Here is a 16,444-nt window from a genome sequence, read left to right on the forward strand (position 1 = left end):
GGGCCAGGATTTCACTGTGATTTGCTAAATTATTGGGAATTTTCATAAACTGAAGTTGTTTAAAAGCTGCACATTCTAACATATAAAATGCCTATTTATTATCTTTAGCAAACCAGTCTAACTAAATACAATTTCACTATCAACGCTTACATTCAAGGAGTATTTCCACTTGACAGTTTTCATTTTTAACATATGTTCTTATAATAACCAACATAATTTCTACTTAAAAGTACTGATGAAATTTTAAGTGTATAAGAGTCACAAAATCATAGTTTTGAACTTCACTGTCATGGGTGGGGGGGATTACTGATATGCTGGATTTTTTCCCTACTAATATAGTTATATTTACTATAGATAATTCAATTAATTTTTATGTGTCCAAATGCAAATGGAAACATAAAATAAACTTACTATGCCATAGTCTAAAAAAATAAATAAATTCAATGAGCTCATATGAAATTCTTTCAAAAGTACAGCTGAGTAGATATGCCTTACCACATCTGCCACTGCAATACAAATAGCCTTTAAATAATACCTACGAGAGGAATAGATAACACTGTTCTACAGCCAAAATGCGTCTGAAATAAATGTAGTCAAACTTTACTAATTCTGGGTCACTGAGAACGAAAATGATGCTTAAAATTGTTGATTGGCTCCAGTTTTCAAGATATGCTATTGGGTCAGTATATACGACCCTTGACTTGGGAATGGCGGAGGATAAGTGAGTTATAAAGGGAAGGGATCTCAATTTAAACCAGAAATGACTAAAATACATCTTTGACTGGATCTATGAATAAATCTATGACTGGGTTTGGACAGTACTTGCTTTTTAGGCAAAACAATGAATGATGCAATCTAAAGCTGGTATTGCGTCATACATGATATGAATTGCATCATGTAATTCCTAGAAGTCATGGATGATGCAATCATAACGAAACTTACATCACTCTGCTGAACAAATTGCCCTATATCAGCTCTAGAAATCATACAGTGTCGTGCTCTCTTATTTGTCAATGTTTGGTTTTGCAAAGGGACACATTTCTGTTTAGCCAAAGTGAGCAGAGATGCCTCGTACTTGTGTGAACAGTGCATATAACTTCTGCTATGTTTGTGGTGAAGTGACTTTTGCATCACAAAAGCGCAGTATAACCACTATGGTTAAGAAAGCCTATCACCTTTATTTTGGCTGCAAAATTGGAGATCAGGACAAGAGGTGGGCCCCACACATATGCTGCAACACTTGTGCAACAAATCTTCGCCAGTGGTTGAACAGGAAAAGGAAATCTATGCCTTTTGCAGTGCCAATGATTTGGAGAGAGCCAACAGGTCATACCAGCAATTGTTACTTCTGCATGGTGCCTCCAGTTGGGAAAGGTGTGTCAAAGAAGAAAAAGTGGACTGTGTATTATCCAAACATTCCATCAGCTATATGCCCAGTACCCCACGGAGAAGGACTGCCGGTTCCTGATGTACCAGAATCATTCTCACTTGAGTCAGACGAGGAAGAGGAAGAGGATGAAACTTCTGAACCATCAATGTCACAGGACCCACATTTTCTCCCATCCTCCTCCTCTGAACCACACCTCATAACACAAGGTGAACTGAATGACCTTGTCAGGGATTTGGAACTACCCAAGAGTAAGGCAGAGCTGTTGGGCTCCAGACTACAGCAGTGGAATCTCCTGGCAGGTGATGTTAGGGTTTCCATGTTCCGTGACCGTCAAAAGGATCTTGTCCCATTCTTCTTCATGGAAGGTGATCTTGTAGCCTGCAACAACATCGATGGTGTGATGGCAGCCCTCAACATCGTTCACGATCCAGATGAGTGGAGACTGTTCATTGATTCATCCAAGACGAGTCTTAAAGCTGTTTTACTGCATAATGGCAATGTTTTGCCATCAAATTCCAGGTGGTCATGCAGTCCATATGAAGGAAACCTATGACAACCTGAAACAACTTTTGAGGTGCATAAACTATGACCAACATCAGCGGCAGCTTTGTGGCGATCTGAAGGTTGTTGCTCTCTTGCTTGGTCTGCAGACTGGATACACAAAGAACTGCTGTTTTCTCTGCGAATGGGATAGTCGTGCAAGAGATTCCCACTACATCAAGAAAGATTGGCCACTCCAACAGTCATTGGAGCCTGGGAGGAAAAGTGTTCAGCATCCACCACTTGTTGAATCAAGGACGATTTTGTTACCACCCTTACACATCAAGCTGGGTCTGATGAAGAACTTTGTCAAGGCCATTGACAAAACACAAGCAGCTTTCAAGTACCTCCGTGGAAAATTTCCAAGCTTAAGTGAAGCTAAGATAAAGGAAGGTGTCTTTGTTGGTCCTCAGATTCGTGAACTTCTTCGAGATGATGCATTTGACCATGCACTGCGTGGCAAGGAAAAGACGGCATGGAAAGCCTTCCAGTTAGTGGCAATACATTTTCTCGGAAACAACAAGGCAGACAACTACAGGTTGTTGGTGGAAAACCTCCTCAAGGCATACAAAAGCCTTGGTTGCAACATGTCACTAAAGATACATTTTTTGCACCCTCATCTAGATTTTTTTCCACCGAACTGCAGAGCAGTGAGCAACGAGCACGGCGAGCTATTTCACCAGGACATTGCAACAATGGAGAAACACTATCAGGGCAAATGGAGCCCATCAATGCTTGCAGACTATTGCTGGACAGTGACAAGAGATGCTCCATTTAATGAATACAGGAGACAAGCCAAGAAGCGCCGAGTAGACACTGAATAGGACGAAACTATGTACATAATAGTTTTTTGCCTTTTGTTTCATAATAAATGTTATTTATATAACCCTTTTGCTGATTTTTAAAATGTTACATAAACAGGACAGGTGAAATATTATTATGGTAAAGCAACCATAAACACATGAAAAGACCTAGGTTTACAATTTATGATTAAAACTCTACTATCTACACAATATACATAGACATAAAATGTAAAAACTTAAATATCTTAGAAACAGTAGCCAATCAGTTGTTTTAATTGTCATATTTGAATTTAGCACACCAAAATACATAATAAATAGCACATTTTATCTCTGAAGCAGACGACTTCTCAAAAATTGTAGACCAGTGTAAGGTAGCTGCAAGTCTAATCTCGTCTTTAAATACTATTGCTAAGCATTTATTGTTGAACTTTATATTTATTCCGGAACTGCAGTTACAACAGTGCTCACTACAAGTGAGGTAGCCAGCATTTCCAATAGAAACTTTTGCTTCTAATTAATAATTCATCTGCACATTGTTTTAAAATATTTTTTTCCATAAAGAGTTTAATCTTTTGACATATTCTGCCTTTAGCTACTCTAGTACAAACCCTGCAAAATCAATGGATTTGCACTTATGTAAATGAGAGCAGAATCTGACTTCTACCTTATCCCCATAAAATACTGTGAAGGTATTTGAAGATGTCCATTGCTTCTTCTGCAACTCAAGAGCAATCTGTTCTTTAAAACAGAATTGTATTTCATGATGTAAACTAGTGGTATTTTGGAAAATAAGTAATTTTGTTTAAGAAATTTAGATTACAATTTGCATAATTAAACCCTTTTATCCCCAATGAAAAAAATCTCTGAGGCATTTTGTAGTCATATGTAGTTTTATGCACAAGAGCAAAAAATAAATGTATTAATTTATATTTGTGTCCACTCTTCATTCCATATGATTAAAAAAAATAAACATCTCCTAGTAAGAAAGAAAATTTCTGAAGTTTTCCCATGTGTCACTTGGTTTTAATTTGCTCAGCAGACCATGACAGACTGCTTTATCAGGTGAAAAAAAAAGAGACTGTTTTCTGCACTTTTCAATGATCTATCAGTTACTGGCAAATAATAATAAAAAAATATGAAGCCAGTTCACGAGTGCCTTTACTGATGAAAGGAAGTACTGGTACTTAAGTGGAATTTAATTATTTTAGGATCACACTGCTTAAAGGTGTGTTTTCTAAGCAGTTGACTGAAACTTGTCCAGGTAATCTATAAACAAGAACGAGAATAATCCTAAACAGTTTATTAGTGTTTAAATGAGAATGCTGAACTGTTTAATTCCATTTTCTTTGTTTGAAAAGATTATTGTGTTCTGCAATCACCAGTTAGACTTTGTTTGGTATTAACCAGGGCTGGACAGAAAACATTTGCAAGGTTTTGAAATCTGTTTTTGTTCTACATTGGAACAAAATTGAGATCTTTTGAAAGTTTTCATGAAAAATGAGAGAAAGACACACCATTGCCCTGCAATGGCCAGTAGACCAGTGGTTCGGGCACTCGCTCTGCCTGAGTCAGAGCAGGGACTTGAACCTGAGTCTCCCAAATCCCAGATGAATGCCTTAATGTACTGGACTATAGATAGAGTCAGTCTCTCTTGCTCACCCAATTAATATTTACCGTAATTATTTACACACAGTGGAACAGCTCCAACCAGAGAGACAGAGAGGTTTCAGAATCAGAAGGAGCAGGGACTTGAACCTGTGTCTACTACATAGCAGTTGAGTACCCTAAAGACTGGCCTGTTGGCTATTCTGGGGAGGAGGAATGTCTCTCATTTTGAAATTCCATCCTGTACCTAAGAAACTTTCCTGGCAAAGGTTTCAATAAAACTGACTCTTTCCTGTGAAAAGTTTTGAAGTTGTTGAATCAATATTTTCCTACAAAAAAAGTTGAGTCACAAAATTCCTTATGAGCCCTAGTATTAACACAACAGAAAACAAGCCTAATCCAGTCCAAGGTTTAATCTTGTTCTCAGATACACAGGCACTTATAGCTGCATAATTTATAAAGTCAGCTAATGGTGTTGGTACAAAGATAGTTGTATATATACTAACATGTCTGTGATATAGCAAGAATTCAGAATAAATGATGATAGTATCATTGAGGCTATGTTTTAGTCACAGGTAATTTTAGTAGAAGTCACGGACAGGTCACAGGCAGTAAACAAAAATTCACAACCCCTGACGTGTCCATGACTTGTACTATATATGCCTGACTATATACCATGGGGGCTCTGGGGCAGGGGTGGCCTGGGGGTGCTGTGGGTGTTCTGTGGGGTGGGGAGCAGCCCAGGGGTGCCATGGGTGCTCTGCGGGGGGGGGGGGGGGGGGGCAGTGGCACACTGCCTGGGCCCCTGCTGCTGCAGGGGAGGGGAGGCACAGCAGCCTGAGACCCCTGCTGCTGTTGGGAGGGGGGGAGGCGCAGTGGCCCAAGACTGCCCCAGCAGCCCCAGGGGCTGCCCGAGCTGCTCAGGAAGCCCCTGCAGGCCAGATGTACCTGCCGCTGCAGAAGTCACGGAGGTCCCAGAAAGTCAAGGAATTTGTGTATTTTGTGACAGACTCACAGCCTTAAGTATCATACCCATGTCACTATGTAACTCGAGCCATCAGAGTGTGGGGGACCAGCCTAACTTAGAATTGTTTTCTTTGCAACATCAACTGACTAAAGAAATTCAAGAAAAAACATCTATTCTGTGAACAAGAAAAGTCATTAGGCCCTACATTCTATAAAATATTTTAGGGCTACTAATTTGGAATGAGTTAAAATAGCATTTTTTGTCTCTTGTATCATTCATGTCTCATGTTAGAGGCTAAGCTATCAGCATCATGCTTGACGTATAGTGCAAAAGTTGAACACAAGCAAATTATGCTGTTGGAAAATATATAAAACCCCTGGCTGATTAACTTTACTACCTTGTTTTAGGGCAACACTAATCTTTGTTTTTAAACAACGTATTGCCCTTTCATTGAGCTTTATACTCAAGTGAATATACGTGCTGGTTCATTGACAGATGTAAAAACAAAGCCATTAAGTGAACTGTGAGAGCAGAGAGCCAAGAGGCAGGAGCCTGCAGCTACAGAATTCCCACTGCAGCACATTGTTCTTTCTCTGTTAGAATGGCTGATGGTAAACAATCTCCTCACACTTTTGAGAAATATCACCAAGACTTTATAATTTAGAAGTTAATTAATTAAGGAAAGAGCCTGCTGTTTAGAGAGAAGCCGATGGATCTGATGGAAAATTTTCAATTGCTAACTGCTGCTGAGAAGCTATAAAGGAGCCTTATTCATCTTTTTAAAACGTGTGTTCCACCATCTGAACATGTAAAGGATAGTCTTTATAAGGAACAATTGTTTTCAGATTGTAAATTAGCAAAATTGCCACTTTGTTCTCCTCTCCTTATCCTCACATACTAAACTGTCTAAGGCTTCAAAAGACAGGTTACTTGATGAAAACATTTTAAGAGACGACATTGTGAATTACTTGATATTATGTTTTTTTAATTATGTTATGTTTGGAAACTCTTCTAAGCAGCACAGCATCATAAAATAATTTATAAGCCAAACTGTACAAAAATTGAAATATTCATTTGGAAAAGTATCTGATAAACTAGATGGGTCAAACAACGACTGTTTTACAATGAAAAATGTCATCATTCTGTTAATATTCAACTCACCTAATGTAAAGTTTCCCCATTTTTAGAGTCCTCTATTATTAAATAAGAAGGCTAAAAGGAATGAATTACTGGATTCAAAAACCAATTTAGTCACAGGAAAAAATCCTAGATGGTCTCAAAAATGTTGGGTCACTTTGGGATGCCTGTGCCTTCTGCAGCAGTGGAGTGGAGTTCTATACAGATTGCTATTTAACTGTGCTCAGCTTTGGCTTAAAATCAATTTAGGTCTACAAGAAGAGGGGTGCCTTACCATTCTTCAAGAGCTGCCTCTGTGCATTCATATTTATGGGATTAAACAGCCACCAGACCATTTACAAATTGCAAAGAGGGAAGAGGCTTTACAGGCCATTAAGGAAATCTATAAGGAAGGAATGATTGAGCTTTCAACTAGTCCTTGGGCCTCACTCACAATTCCAGTTGAGAAAAAAGATGGCAGCACTAGTTTCTATACAAAACTAAATTAAATCACTTTACTATAAACAGATGATAGTCTGGATGCTGCAGCAGGTTCAATCTGGTTTTCCATACTGGATCTTAAAAGTGGGTATTGGCAAGTGGAAATGGATCCAAACAACAGGAAAAAAAGTGCTTTCACAGAAAGAAAAAGGTCTCTGGCAATTTAAAGTGAGTTTTTTTGGCCTGTGTAATGCACCAACCACATTTAAGAAAGTAATGGAGAGCATACTGCATGGCATGCCCCTCTCTGGTGCATACTAAAATCTTTGAGCAGGAATTGATACATTTACAAATAGTCTATGATAAGCTTAAGGCTGTCAGCGTGAATCCAAATAAAGGAGTTGTTTAAAAAAAAAAAAAAAAAAAAAAGGTAATTTTCCTTGGAACACAATCAGTGAGGAGGGAATTTCCACTGGCAAAAAGGAAATTGAAACTGTACAAAGCTGGTCAAATGTCCAGACACTCATAGATGTTCAAAGTTTTGTAGGGCTCCTATTACAAAAGGCTTATTTGTGGATTTGCCAATATTTCAAAACCATAGCGTAAGTTGGGTGAAAAAGGAAAACAATTTCAGTGAGTAGCAGCGTGTGATTTCACATTTTCAGAGTGGACTGTACCTGTTTCAGCCTATCCATGTTTCAACCCCCCTATTCATATTGGATATAGATGCTAATGCTTACGATTTGAGGGACAGTAATGACAAGAGAACATAAAGGACTTGAGAGGGTGGTGGCTTATTACAGCAAAAGTTTAAGTTTTCTGGAGAGAATGTATAGCACCACCCAAAAGGAACTACTGACTGTGCTTAAATCTAAAGAACATTTTCATCACTATTTGTATGGAAGAAAAACTGTGGTCAAGACAGACCATGTATCCCTGTAATTACTCTTTAGATTCAGGAATCCTAAGGGACAACTTGCCATCTGGTTGGAAAAATGTCAGTTATGATCTCAGAATTACACACAAACCTGGGAACAAGCATGGTAATACACACCCTTGTCCGGGTGGCCTTGTTGAGAGGCTAATTGCAAACTCTGCTCTAAGCAGGAGAACAAGGAATTTGTTGCTCAAGGGAACGAGTGTGCTCAGGAAGAGATGTCTGTCTCCTCTCCTCTTATAATTTGCAGTACAAATGTTCCTGGTTCACCAATTGGAACAGTGGATGCAGAATTGCAAGAATGGACTTCTGAGCAGTTAAATGATTCCCAAAGAGAGGATACGGACATCAGGATAGTGTGTGATTGGAAAATCATTTGGCAAAGGTAGCCACACTGGAATGTAGTATCTCCACAGACCATAGTAAAAGCTTTCTGGTCACAGTAAGAAAGCTCGGAGTTTGAAGATGGAATATTGTACAGGAGATGGGAAAAAACAATGGGCAATGGGTACAGGTACTAGCTGGTTGCACCAGATACATTGAAAAAGAAGGTTCTGATATGTCATGATTTTAAAACTGATGGACATTTTGAGGTTGCAAAAACCAGTCAAGCTAAGAGAAAATTTCTATTGGATGAAATGCAGACAGGATGTAGAAAACTGATACAAGAAATGTAATGTTTGTGTGGCAGAGAAGAGTCCCCCTATGACAGGGAGAACCCCTGTGCAGCAGTATCTTGTCACCTTTGTCCGGCTTGTCCTCGTCCATTCCTCCACAGAACGCAAGTCGACGCCACACCATTCCGTTTTGTTGCAAGCACATTCTTTCCATTTCTGGCCAAAGAGTTTTGTCATGGGATTGGTCCAGTATCTTGTGGGGGCCCCAAAAGAGCACACTGCTGTCAATGTGCTTGGGCCCTGCCTGAAACAGAGTCTGGCAATCAATATAACTATGTACTACTTCACAAAATGGTCTGAAGTTTACCCAATAAAGAACCAAGATGCTGTGACACTAGCAGAGGTTCTCGTGAATGAATTCTTCACCAGATTTTGGGTCCTGAATTATACACAGCTCAAGGGAGAAATTTTGAATTCAAAGTGTTCCAATAGGGTTTCTGAAATTCTATGGCTCCACAAAACTCGTACAACCCCAGCATACCCACGTCTGATGGGGTAGTGGAAAGACTCAATCAGACTCTCGGGGTTCAGCTGGCTACCTCTGCAGACCAGAACCAAAGGGTCTGGGACAGGGTGGATAAAAATCAATGATTTAAAAAATCAGATTTTTTTTTGATAAAATGCTTTTTGAGGAAAAAACCTATCTAAAGATAGTTTTAATTAAGATACATTATATCTCAAAGATATCTTATAATGGAATAGGGATTATAAATTCTAATTCTATAGTATGAGACAATATATTAAATGAAATGTTTAAGAAAAGTTTTATAAATGAGTTCCAATAGTTCATGGATTAGGGATCCAATCTTATAGGGTTCCAGGGGCTTCTGTATAGATTATTTAGGTTAATCTTTCTATCTACACAGTACACTCAGTGCTCAGTCTAAAACAGTGATTCTCAAAAACTTTTGTACTGGTGACCCCTTTCACATAGCAAGCCTCTGAGTGCGACCCCCTTTATAAATTAAAAACACTTTTTAATATATTTAACACCATTATAAATGCTGGAGGCAAAGTGGGGTTTGGGTGGAAGCTGACAGCTCGTGACCTCCCATGTAGTAACCTTGCGACTGCCTGAGGGGTCCTGACCCCCCACTTTGAGAATCCCTGGTCTAGAAGATACCATCAGAGATGCTTAGTTTTGCAGTTCTCAAACTGTGGATTTGTGTCTCCAGAGATAACATGCTTGTTAACAGCAAAAATATTTTAAATAAATAAATAAATAAATAAATAAATAATATATACAGGTGAGACCTCAACCCTATTGTCCCTCTGCAAATTTGTGTACACATAGTCAATCCCTTACCTCTCTCTAAAAGTGCAAAGTTTCAAAAAGTTCAATGACTAGAAGATTGTTGGGGGTGGAATAGATCTGGACAAGGAGAAGAAGTCTGGAGATAAATGGGAGAAGGGAGGGACAGGCAGTAGAAACAAAAGTGAAACTGTTTGAGCAGCATATTCCAGAAGTCTTGAGGTCTTTCCGAGTGTAGCCTTCATTGATTTGAGATCTACCATACCATTCTCTCACTAGAAAGGAAAACCTATAGTAGAAGCAGGCTGTAAAAGAGACCCAGTTTGGGAATAAGAACCATTCAAGAAATATGTTTGCTGATGATGTTTTAAAGAAAGTCATACCAGTGAACTGGTGGAAGTCACTTAGCCCTGGTCTACATTACGAGTTTAGGTTGAATTTAGCAGCATTAGATCGATTTAACCCTACACCTGTCCACACAATGAAGCCATTTTTGTCGACTTAAAGGTCTCTTAAAATCGATTTCTGTACTCCTCTCCGACGAGGGGATTAGTGCTGAAATTGACATCGCCAGGTCAAATTTGGGGTAGCATGGATGCAATTCGACGGTATTGGCTTCCGGGAGCTATCCCAGAGTGCTCCATTGTGACCGCTCTGGACAGTACTCTCAACTCAGATGCACTGGCCAGGTAGACAGGAAAAGCTCCGTGAACTTTTGAATTTCATTTCCTGTTTGGCCAGCGTGGCAAGCTGATCAGCACAGGTGACCATGCAGAGCTCATCAGCAGAGGTGACCAGGGAATCCCAGAATAGCAAAAGAGCTCCAGCATGGACCGAACGGGAGGTACTGGATCTGATCGCTGTATGGGGAGATGAATCTGTGCTATCAGAACTGCATTCCAAAAGACGAAATGCCAAAATATTTTGAAAAAATCTCCAAAGGCATGATGGACACAGGCTACAACAGGGACCCACAGCAGTGCCGTGTGAAACTTAAGGAGCTCAGGCAAGCCTACCAAAAACCAAAGAGGCAAACGGCTGCTCCAGGTCAGACCCCCAGACATGCTGCTTCTATAATGAGCTGCATGCAATTCTAGGGGGTGCCCCCACCACTACCCCACCCCTGTTCGTGGACTCCTGCAAGGGGGGAGTCTCACGCAACAGGGATGAGAATTTTGAGAACGAGGAAGATAATGATGAGGAGGAGGATGAGAGTAGCGCACAGCAGGCAAGCGGAGAAACCATTCTCCCCAACAGCCAGGAACTGTTTATCATTCTGGAGACAATACCCTCCCAACCCTCGCAAGGCGGGCTCCCGGACCTTGAAGGCGGAGAAGGCACCTCTGGTGAGTGTACCTTTGTAAATATAATACATGGTTTAAAAGCAAGCGTGTTTAATGATTAATTTGCCCTGAAGACTTGGTATGCATTCTCGGCCAGCACAGCTACTGGAAAGCAGTCAAGCAACATCCGTTCTTTATCTCTCTGTGTTATCCTCAGGAAAGTGATATTATTCATGGTCACCTGGTTGAAATAGGGGAATTTTATTAAGGGGAGATTCAGAGGTGGCTGTTCCTGCTGGGCTGCGTGCCTGTGGCTGAAAAGAAATCATTCCCGCTGTTAGCCACGCGGTGGGGGAAGGGGTGAAGCGATCATCCCAGAGAATTGGGTGTGAGGGGGGATTTAGTTAGGTTTGTGCTGCATGTTAACCCGAAAACCGCAGCCCCTCCTTTTAAATGGCCAACCCATTTTAAATGGTCAACCCAACGGGTGCTTGGTATGGGAATTGAGGGCGCTGCTGTTTGAAACCATTCCCACATGTTATGAAGGTTAAAGAAGCCAAAAAACTGTGGCTTACCATGGCTGCCTGCACAAATTCTGTTGCCCGGCCCTGCGTGTGTGATCTCTCACACCAAACTGGCAGGCCCTCAAAATAAGAGGCAAAATGTGACCTTGTCCCGAAAGTACATGTGCTATGTAATGTTAACAGCTTGGTTCACCGTGAAAGAGTCTACCCATTGTTCTCTAAAAAATGTGCCTTTTTAAATACTACTCTCCCTTTTTTTTTCTTCCCACAGCTGCAAATGTTTCAACACTCCCCCTATCATCTCCGCCCCAGAGGCTAGCGCAGATAAGAAGTCGAAAAAACCGCACTCGCGATGGAATGTTCTCTGAGCTCATGCAGTCCTCCCGCACTGAGAGAGCTCAGCAAAATGCGTGGAGGCAGACAATGTCAGAGTCCAGGAAAGCACAAAATGAATGCGAGGACAGGAGGGACGCATGAGAGGACAGGTGGCAGGAGCAAGAGGAGAGGAGTCAGGATGCAATGCTGAGGTTACCGGAGAATCAAACTGATATGCTCCGGCATATGGTTGAGCTGCAGGAATGGCAGCAGGAGCACAGACTGCAGCTGCAGCCCCTGTGTAACCAACCGCCCTCTTCCCCAAGTTCCATAGCCTCCTCACCCAGACGCCCAAGAACGCGGGCGGGGGGGGGGTAGGGCACTCCGGGTACCCAACCACTCCATCCCAGATGACTGCCCAAACAACAGAAAGCTGGCATTCAATGAGTTTTGAAGTGCAGTGTGGCCTTGTCCTTCCCTCCCCTCCTCCTCTCACACCCCACCCGGTGCTTCCCTCCTTCCCCACCTCTCCTGGGCTACTTTGGCAGTTATTCCCCTATTTGTGACAAATTAATAAAGAATGCATGAATTTGAAACAATGACTTTTTGCCTCTGCAAGCGGTGATCGAAGGGGGGAGGGGAGGACGGTTGGCTTACAGAGCAGTAGAGTGAACCAAGGGGGCGAGTTTTCATCAAGGAGAAACAAACGGAACTTTCACACCGTAGCCTGGCCAGTCATGAAACTGGTTTTCAAAGCTTCTCTGATGCGCAGTGCGCCCTGCTGTGTTCTTCTAACCACCCTGGTGTCTGGCTGTGTGTAATCAGCGGCCAGGTGATTTGCCTCAACCTCCCACCCTGCCATAAACGTCTCCCCCTTACTCTCACAGATATTGTGGAGCACACAGCAAGCACGAATAACAATGGGAATATTGGTTTCACTGAGGTCTAAGCAAGTCAGTAAACTGCGCCAGCACGCTTTTAAACATCCAAATGCACATTCTACCACCATTCTGCACTTGCTCAGCCTATAGTTGAACAGCTCCTGACTACTGTCCAGGGTGCCTGTGTATGGCTTCATAAGCCATGGCATTAAGGGGTAGGCTGGGTCCCCAAGGATCACGATAGGCATTTCAGCATCCCCAACGGTTATTTTCTGGTCTGGAAAGTAAGTCCCCTGCTGCAGCTGTTCAGACAGACCAGAGTTCCTGAAGATGCAAGCGTCATCTACCTTTCCTGGCCATCCCACGTTGATGTCGGTGAAACGTCCCTTGTGATCCACCAGTGCTTGCAGCACCACTGAAAAGTACCCCCTTCGGTTTATGTACTTGTTGCCAAGGTGGTCCGGTCCCAAGATAGGGATATGCAGTCTATTCCTCTCCCTATCCGTCTATCGCCCCACCACAGTTAGGGAATCCCATTGCAGCAAAGCCATCCACTATGACCTGCACATTTCCCAGAGTTGCTACCCTTGATAGCAGCAGCTCAGTGATTGCGTTGGCTATTTGGATCACAGCAGCCCCTACCATAGATTTGCCCACTCCAAATTGATTCCCGACTGACCGGTAGCTGTCTGACATTGCTAACTTCCAGGGGGCTATCGCCACTCGCTTGTGAACTATGAGGGCTACTCATCTTGGTATTCTTGCGCTTTAGGGCAGGGGAAAGCAAGTCACAAAGTTCCATGAAAGTGTCCTTATGCATGCGAAAGTTTTGCAGCCACTGGGAATCATCCCAAACCTGCAACACTTTGCGGTCCCACCAGTCTGTGCTTGTTTCCCGGGCCCAGAATCAGCGTTCCATGGCATGAGCCTGCCCCATTGCCACCAGGATGTCCAAATTGCCAGGGCCCATACTTTGAGAGAAGTCTGGGTCCATGTCCTCATCACTCTCATTATTGCGCTGCTGTCGCCTCCTCGCCTGCTTTTGCAGGTTCTGGTTCTGCACATACTGCAAGATAATGTGCGAGGTAACTGCTGCGGTGATCTGAGCGAGCTCCATGCTTGCCGTGGTATGGCGTCTGCAGGAGAGCAGGAGAGCAGAGTGGCAGTGGAAGTGGTGGTTGGAAGACCAGTTTTGCAGACTACTGCACCGTCTGCTGCCAGGACACAACAGCAGCGGTGTCCGTTAGGTGAGCTGAGTGGGCTGCACGCTTGCCGTGGTATGGCGAGACAAGAGCAGGAGAGCAGAGTTGCAGCAGAAGCGGCGAATGACAACGGTCATATAGAGGACCTGTGAGACCACCAGGAGAGCAGAGTGGCAGCGGAAGCGGTGGTTGGAAGACCAGTTTTTCTGACCTATTGCACAGTCTGTGGCCAGAGCAGAGTGGCAGCAGAAGTGGTCGTTCGATGACGACAGTTAGCAGTCCTACTGCACCGTCTGCTGAAAGCAGTATGGCGCCCACACGGAAAAAAGTTGCGAAATGATTGTCTGCCGTTGCTTTCACGGAGGGAGGGGCGACTGACGACATGTACCCAAAACCACCCGCGACAATGTTTTTGCCCCATCAGGCATTGGGAGCTCAACCCAGAATTCCAATGGGCAGCGGAGACTGCGGGAACTGTGGGATAGCTACCCACAGTGCAACGCTCCGAAAGTCGACGCTAGCCATGGTACTGTGGACGCACTCCACTGACTTAATGTGCTTAGTGAGGACACACACAATTGACTGTATGAAATCGCTTCCTAAAAATCAACTTCTATTAATTCGACCTAATTTCATAGTGTAGTCGTACCCTTAGTTCCAACTACTTCAGTGAGAGCCATACAAGTGTACATAGCAGAATTGGACCCAGGATCTTTTAGGGGAACATACCTGAATTTTTTGCTAACATTAACATTACTTCCTTCCTGGGGTCTTTGCAGAGGTTCTTCTCTGTTATGTGGAGACCTATGTAGCTCAGATAAAATAACAAATTTTGGTTTTCCTTTTCCAGAAGGATTGTAATAAACAGGAACAATGGGATGGCCTGTTCCAAAGTCATCTGCAGGATACAAAGAATTAAGTATTAATGTAATATTTCAAGACAAAGTATGACTTCATTTTGCTAGTTATTATATGGCTTGCAAGTTTTAATATTTTTTGTTATGTACAAATAATAAACTAAATGGTAGTGTAGACATGGTCTTAGTGGGAGGTGAGACTATTCAGCATCTCCTACAATCAGACCCTTATTTTGTGAGATCTCATGAGATAGCAATTTGATATGGCATGATTGTAGATCACAATAAGCCCTGTCGCTAAAATTACATATCAGAGCTTATCAAGAAGCAATTGGAGAACTTCCATTAGTTCATTTATGTATAAATGCTTATTTACAAGCTATTTGAGCCACCTGAGTTTTAATGACTAGGCTTAAAATCTTGCAAGAACAGTCTCTTTCACAAGCTTTCTTATATATCAGTACTTCCTGCATCCAGCTGGGTTGGAAATGCTGTGAAAAATAGCCTTTATCATTTTAATTATTTATTTATGCTTCCAGTCCTACTTGAAATCGAGAAAAGCAGAAGCACACAAAAATGAAAATTGAAAAAGTTAATTTTTTTAACCTCAAACAAAGTTTAATTCAGGCTTGTTTGAATTTTATACCTAAATATTTTTTTGGGGAGGTGTGTTCTTATTTTATTTGCCTATTCAGACTGTAAACTTCCTGTGGGAGGGACAGAATCCTCTTGTGTGTCTTTACAGTACCAAAGACAAATTATTATAATGAATATAAACCAAGTGATAATACTAAATATGAACTAATTTGCCAACTCTCATATCTAGTTACATCAGTGGTGGGCAACCTGTGGCCCGCGGGCTGCACGCAGCCTGTCAGGGTAAACCGCTGGCAGGCCGTGAGACACTGTTTACATTGACCGTCTGCAGGCATGGCCGCCTGCAGCTCCCAGTGGCCGTGGGTCACTGTTCCTGCACTGCACTGATTGTGTGTGTATTTATCCCAAAGTGTTGGACAAGCATTCTTCTATGTGTGAAAATCAGCCTTACAAAATTATCATGAACATTCACCATCACTGGCTCAAAATCTATTTGCCTATCCTTACCGTGATGCTGACAAGTTTAAAATAGAGGTGAGCCAGAACAAAAACTGAAGATCTAGACCTTCCTGAACAGAGAAGCTGAGGAGTTCCTTGACAGTCAGGTTCAGGAAACATCAGTACCCCAGGTAAAAAGGAGCTGCTCACCAAGGAGTCGGAGACAGAGGAGGTCAGAGAGGAAGACTGGCAGTTCGTAACTACCAGAGGCAAGAGGTCACGGAGACTGTCTACATGGTTGAAGATCGACAAGGATGGGCAGGCTGTGGCCACAAGACAGAAGAGGACCAGGAAGAATTCCACGTAGCTGGAAGTTTCCAATAGATACCAGGCCCTCAACTTGGAAACTGTGGAAAATACCTCTCAAGATCCATCTGGTCACGGAAATGGAGACATGTACGGGACACAGGATGGCAGTTTAGCCCAACCTGTAAGAAAATCAAGCTTCCTCACAAAGATTTCTTCAACTGTCCAAGGAAAACTGATGATCCTTGTTGGGGATTCAATATTCCAAAGAATTAATAGAATTTTGTGCAAGGGTCAGGCAGACAACAGGACA

The 16,444-nt window shown here is 42.3% G+C and overlaps 1 protein-coding gene across 5 annotated transcripts in view; it reads right to left on the reverse strand.

Annotated features, from left to right (window-relative positions):
- The window catches only part of PPP1R42 (protein phosphatase 1 regulatory subunit 42), a 67,899-nt gene that overhangs the window by 24,726 nt on the left and 26,729 nt on the right, over positions 1-16,444 (reverse strand). For 3 of the 5 annotated variants that reach the window (XM_065585709.1, XM_065585708.1, XM_065585707.1), the window contains exon 8: positions 9,714-14,831. In XM_065585709.1, the coding sequence (XP_065441781.1) occupies positions 14,566-14,831 (266 nt within the window). In that variant the 3' untranslated portion in view covers positions 9,714-14,565. Of the gene's footprint in view, positions 1-9,713; positions 14,832-16,444 lie in introns of those variants that run through there. The other 2 variants (XR_010598895.1, XM_065585710.1) reach the window with 1 other exon arrangement.

The sequence above is a fragment of the Chrysemys picta genome, chromosome 2 (genome assembly GCF_011386835.1).
Source record: "Chrysemys picta bellii isolate R12L10 chromosome 2, ASM1138683v2, whole genome shotgun sequence".
Classification (NCBI taxonomy): Eukaryota; Metazoa; Chordata; order Testudines; family Emydidae; genus Chrysemys; species Chrysemys picta.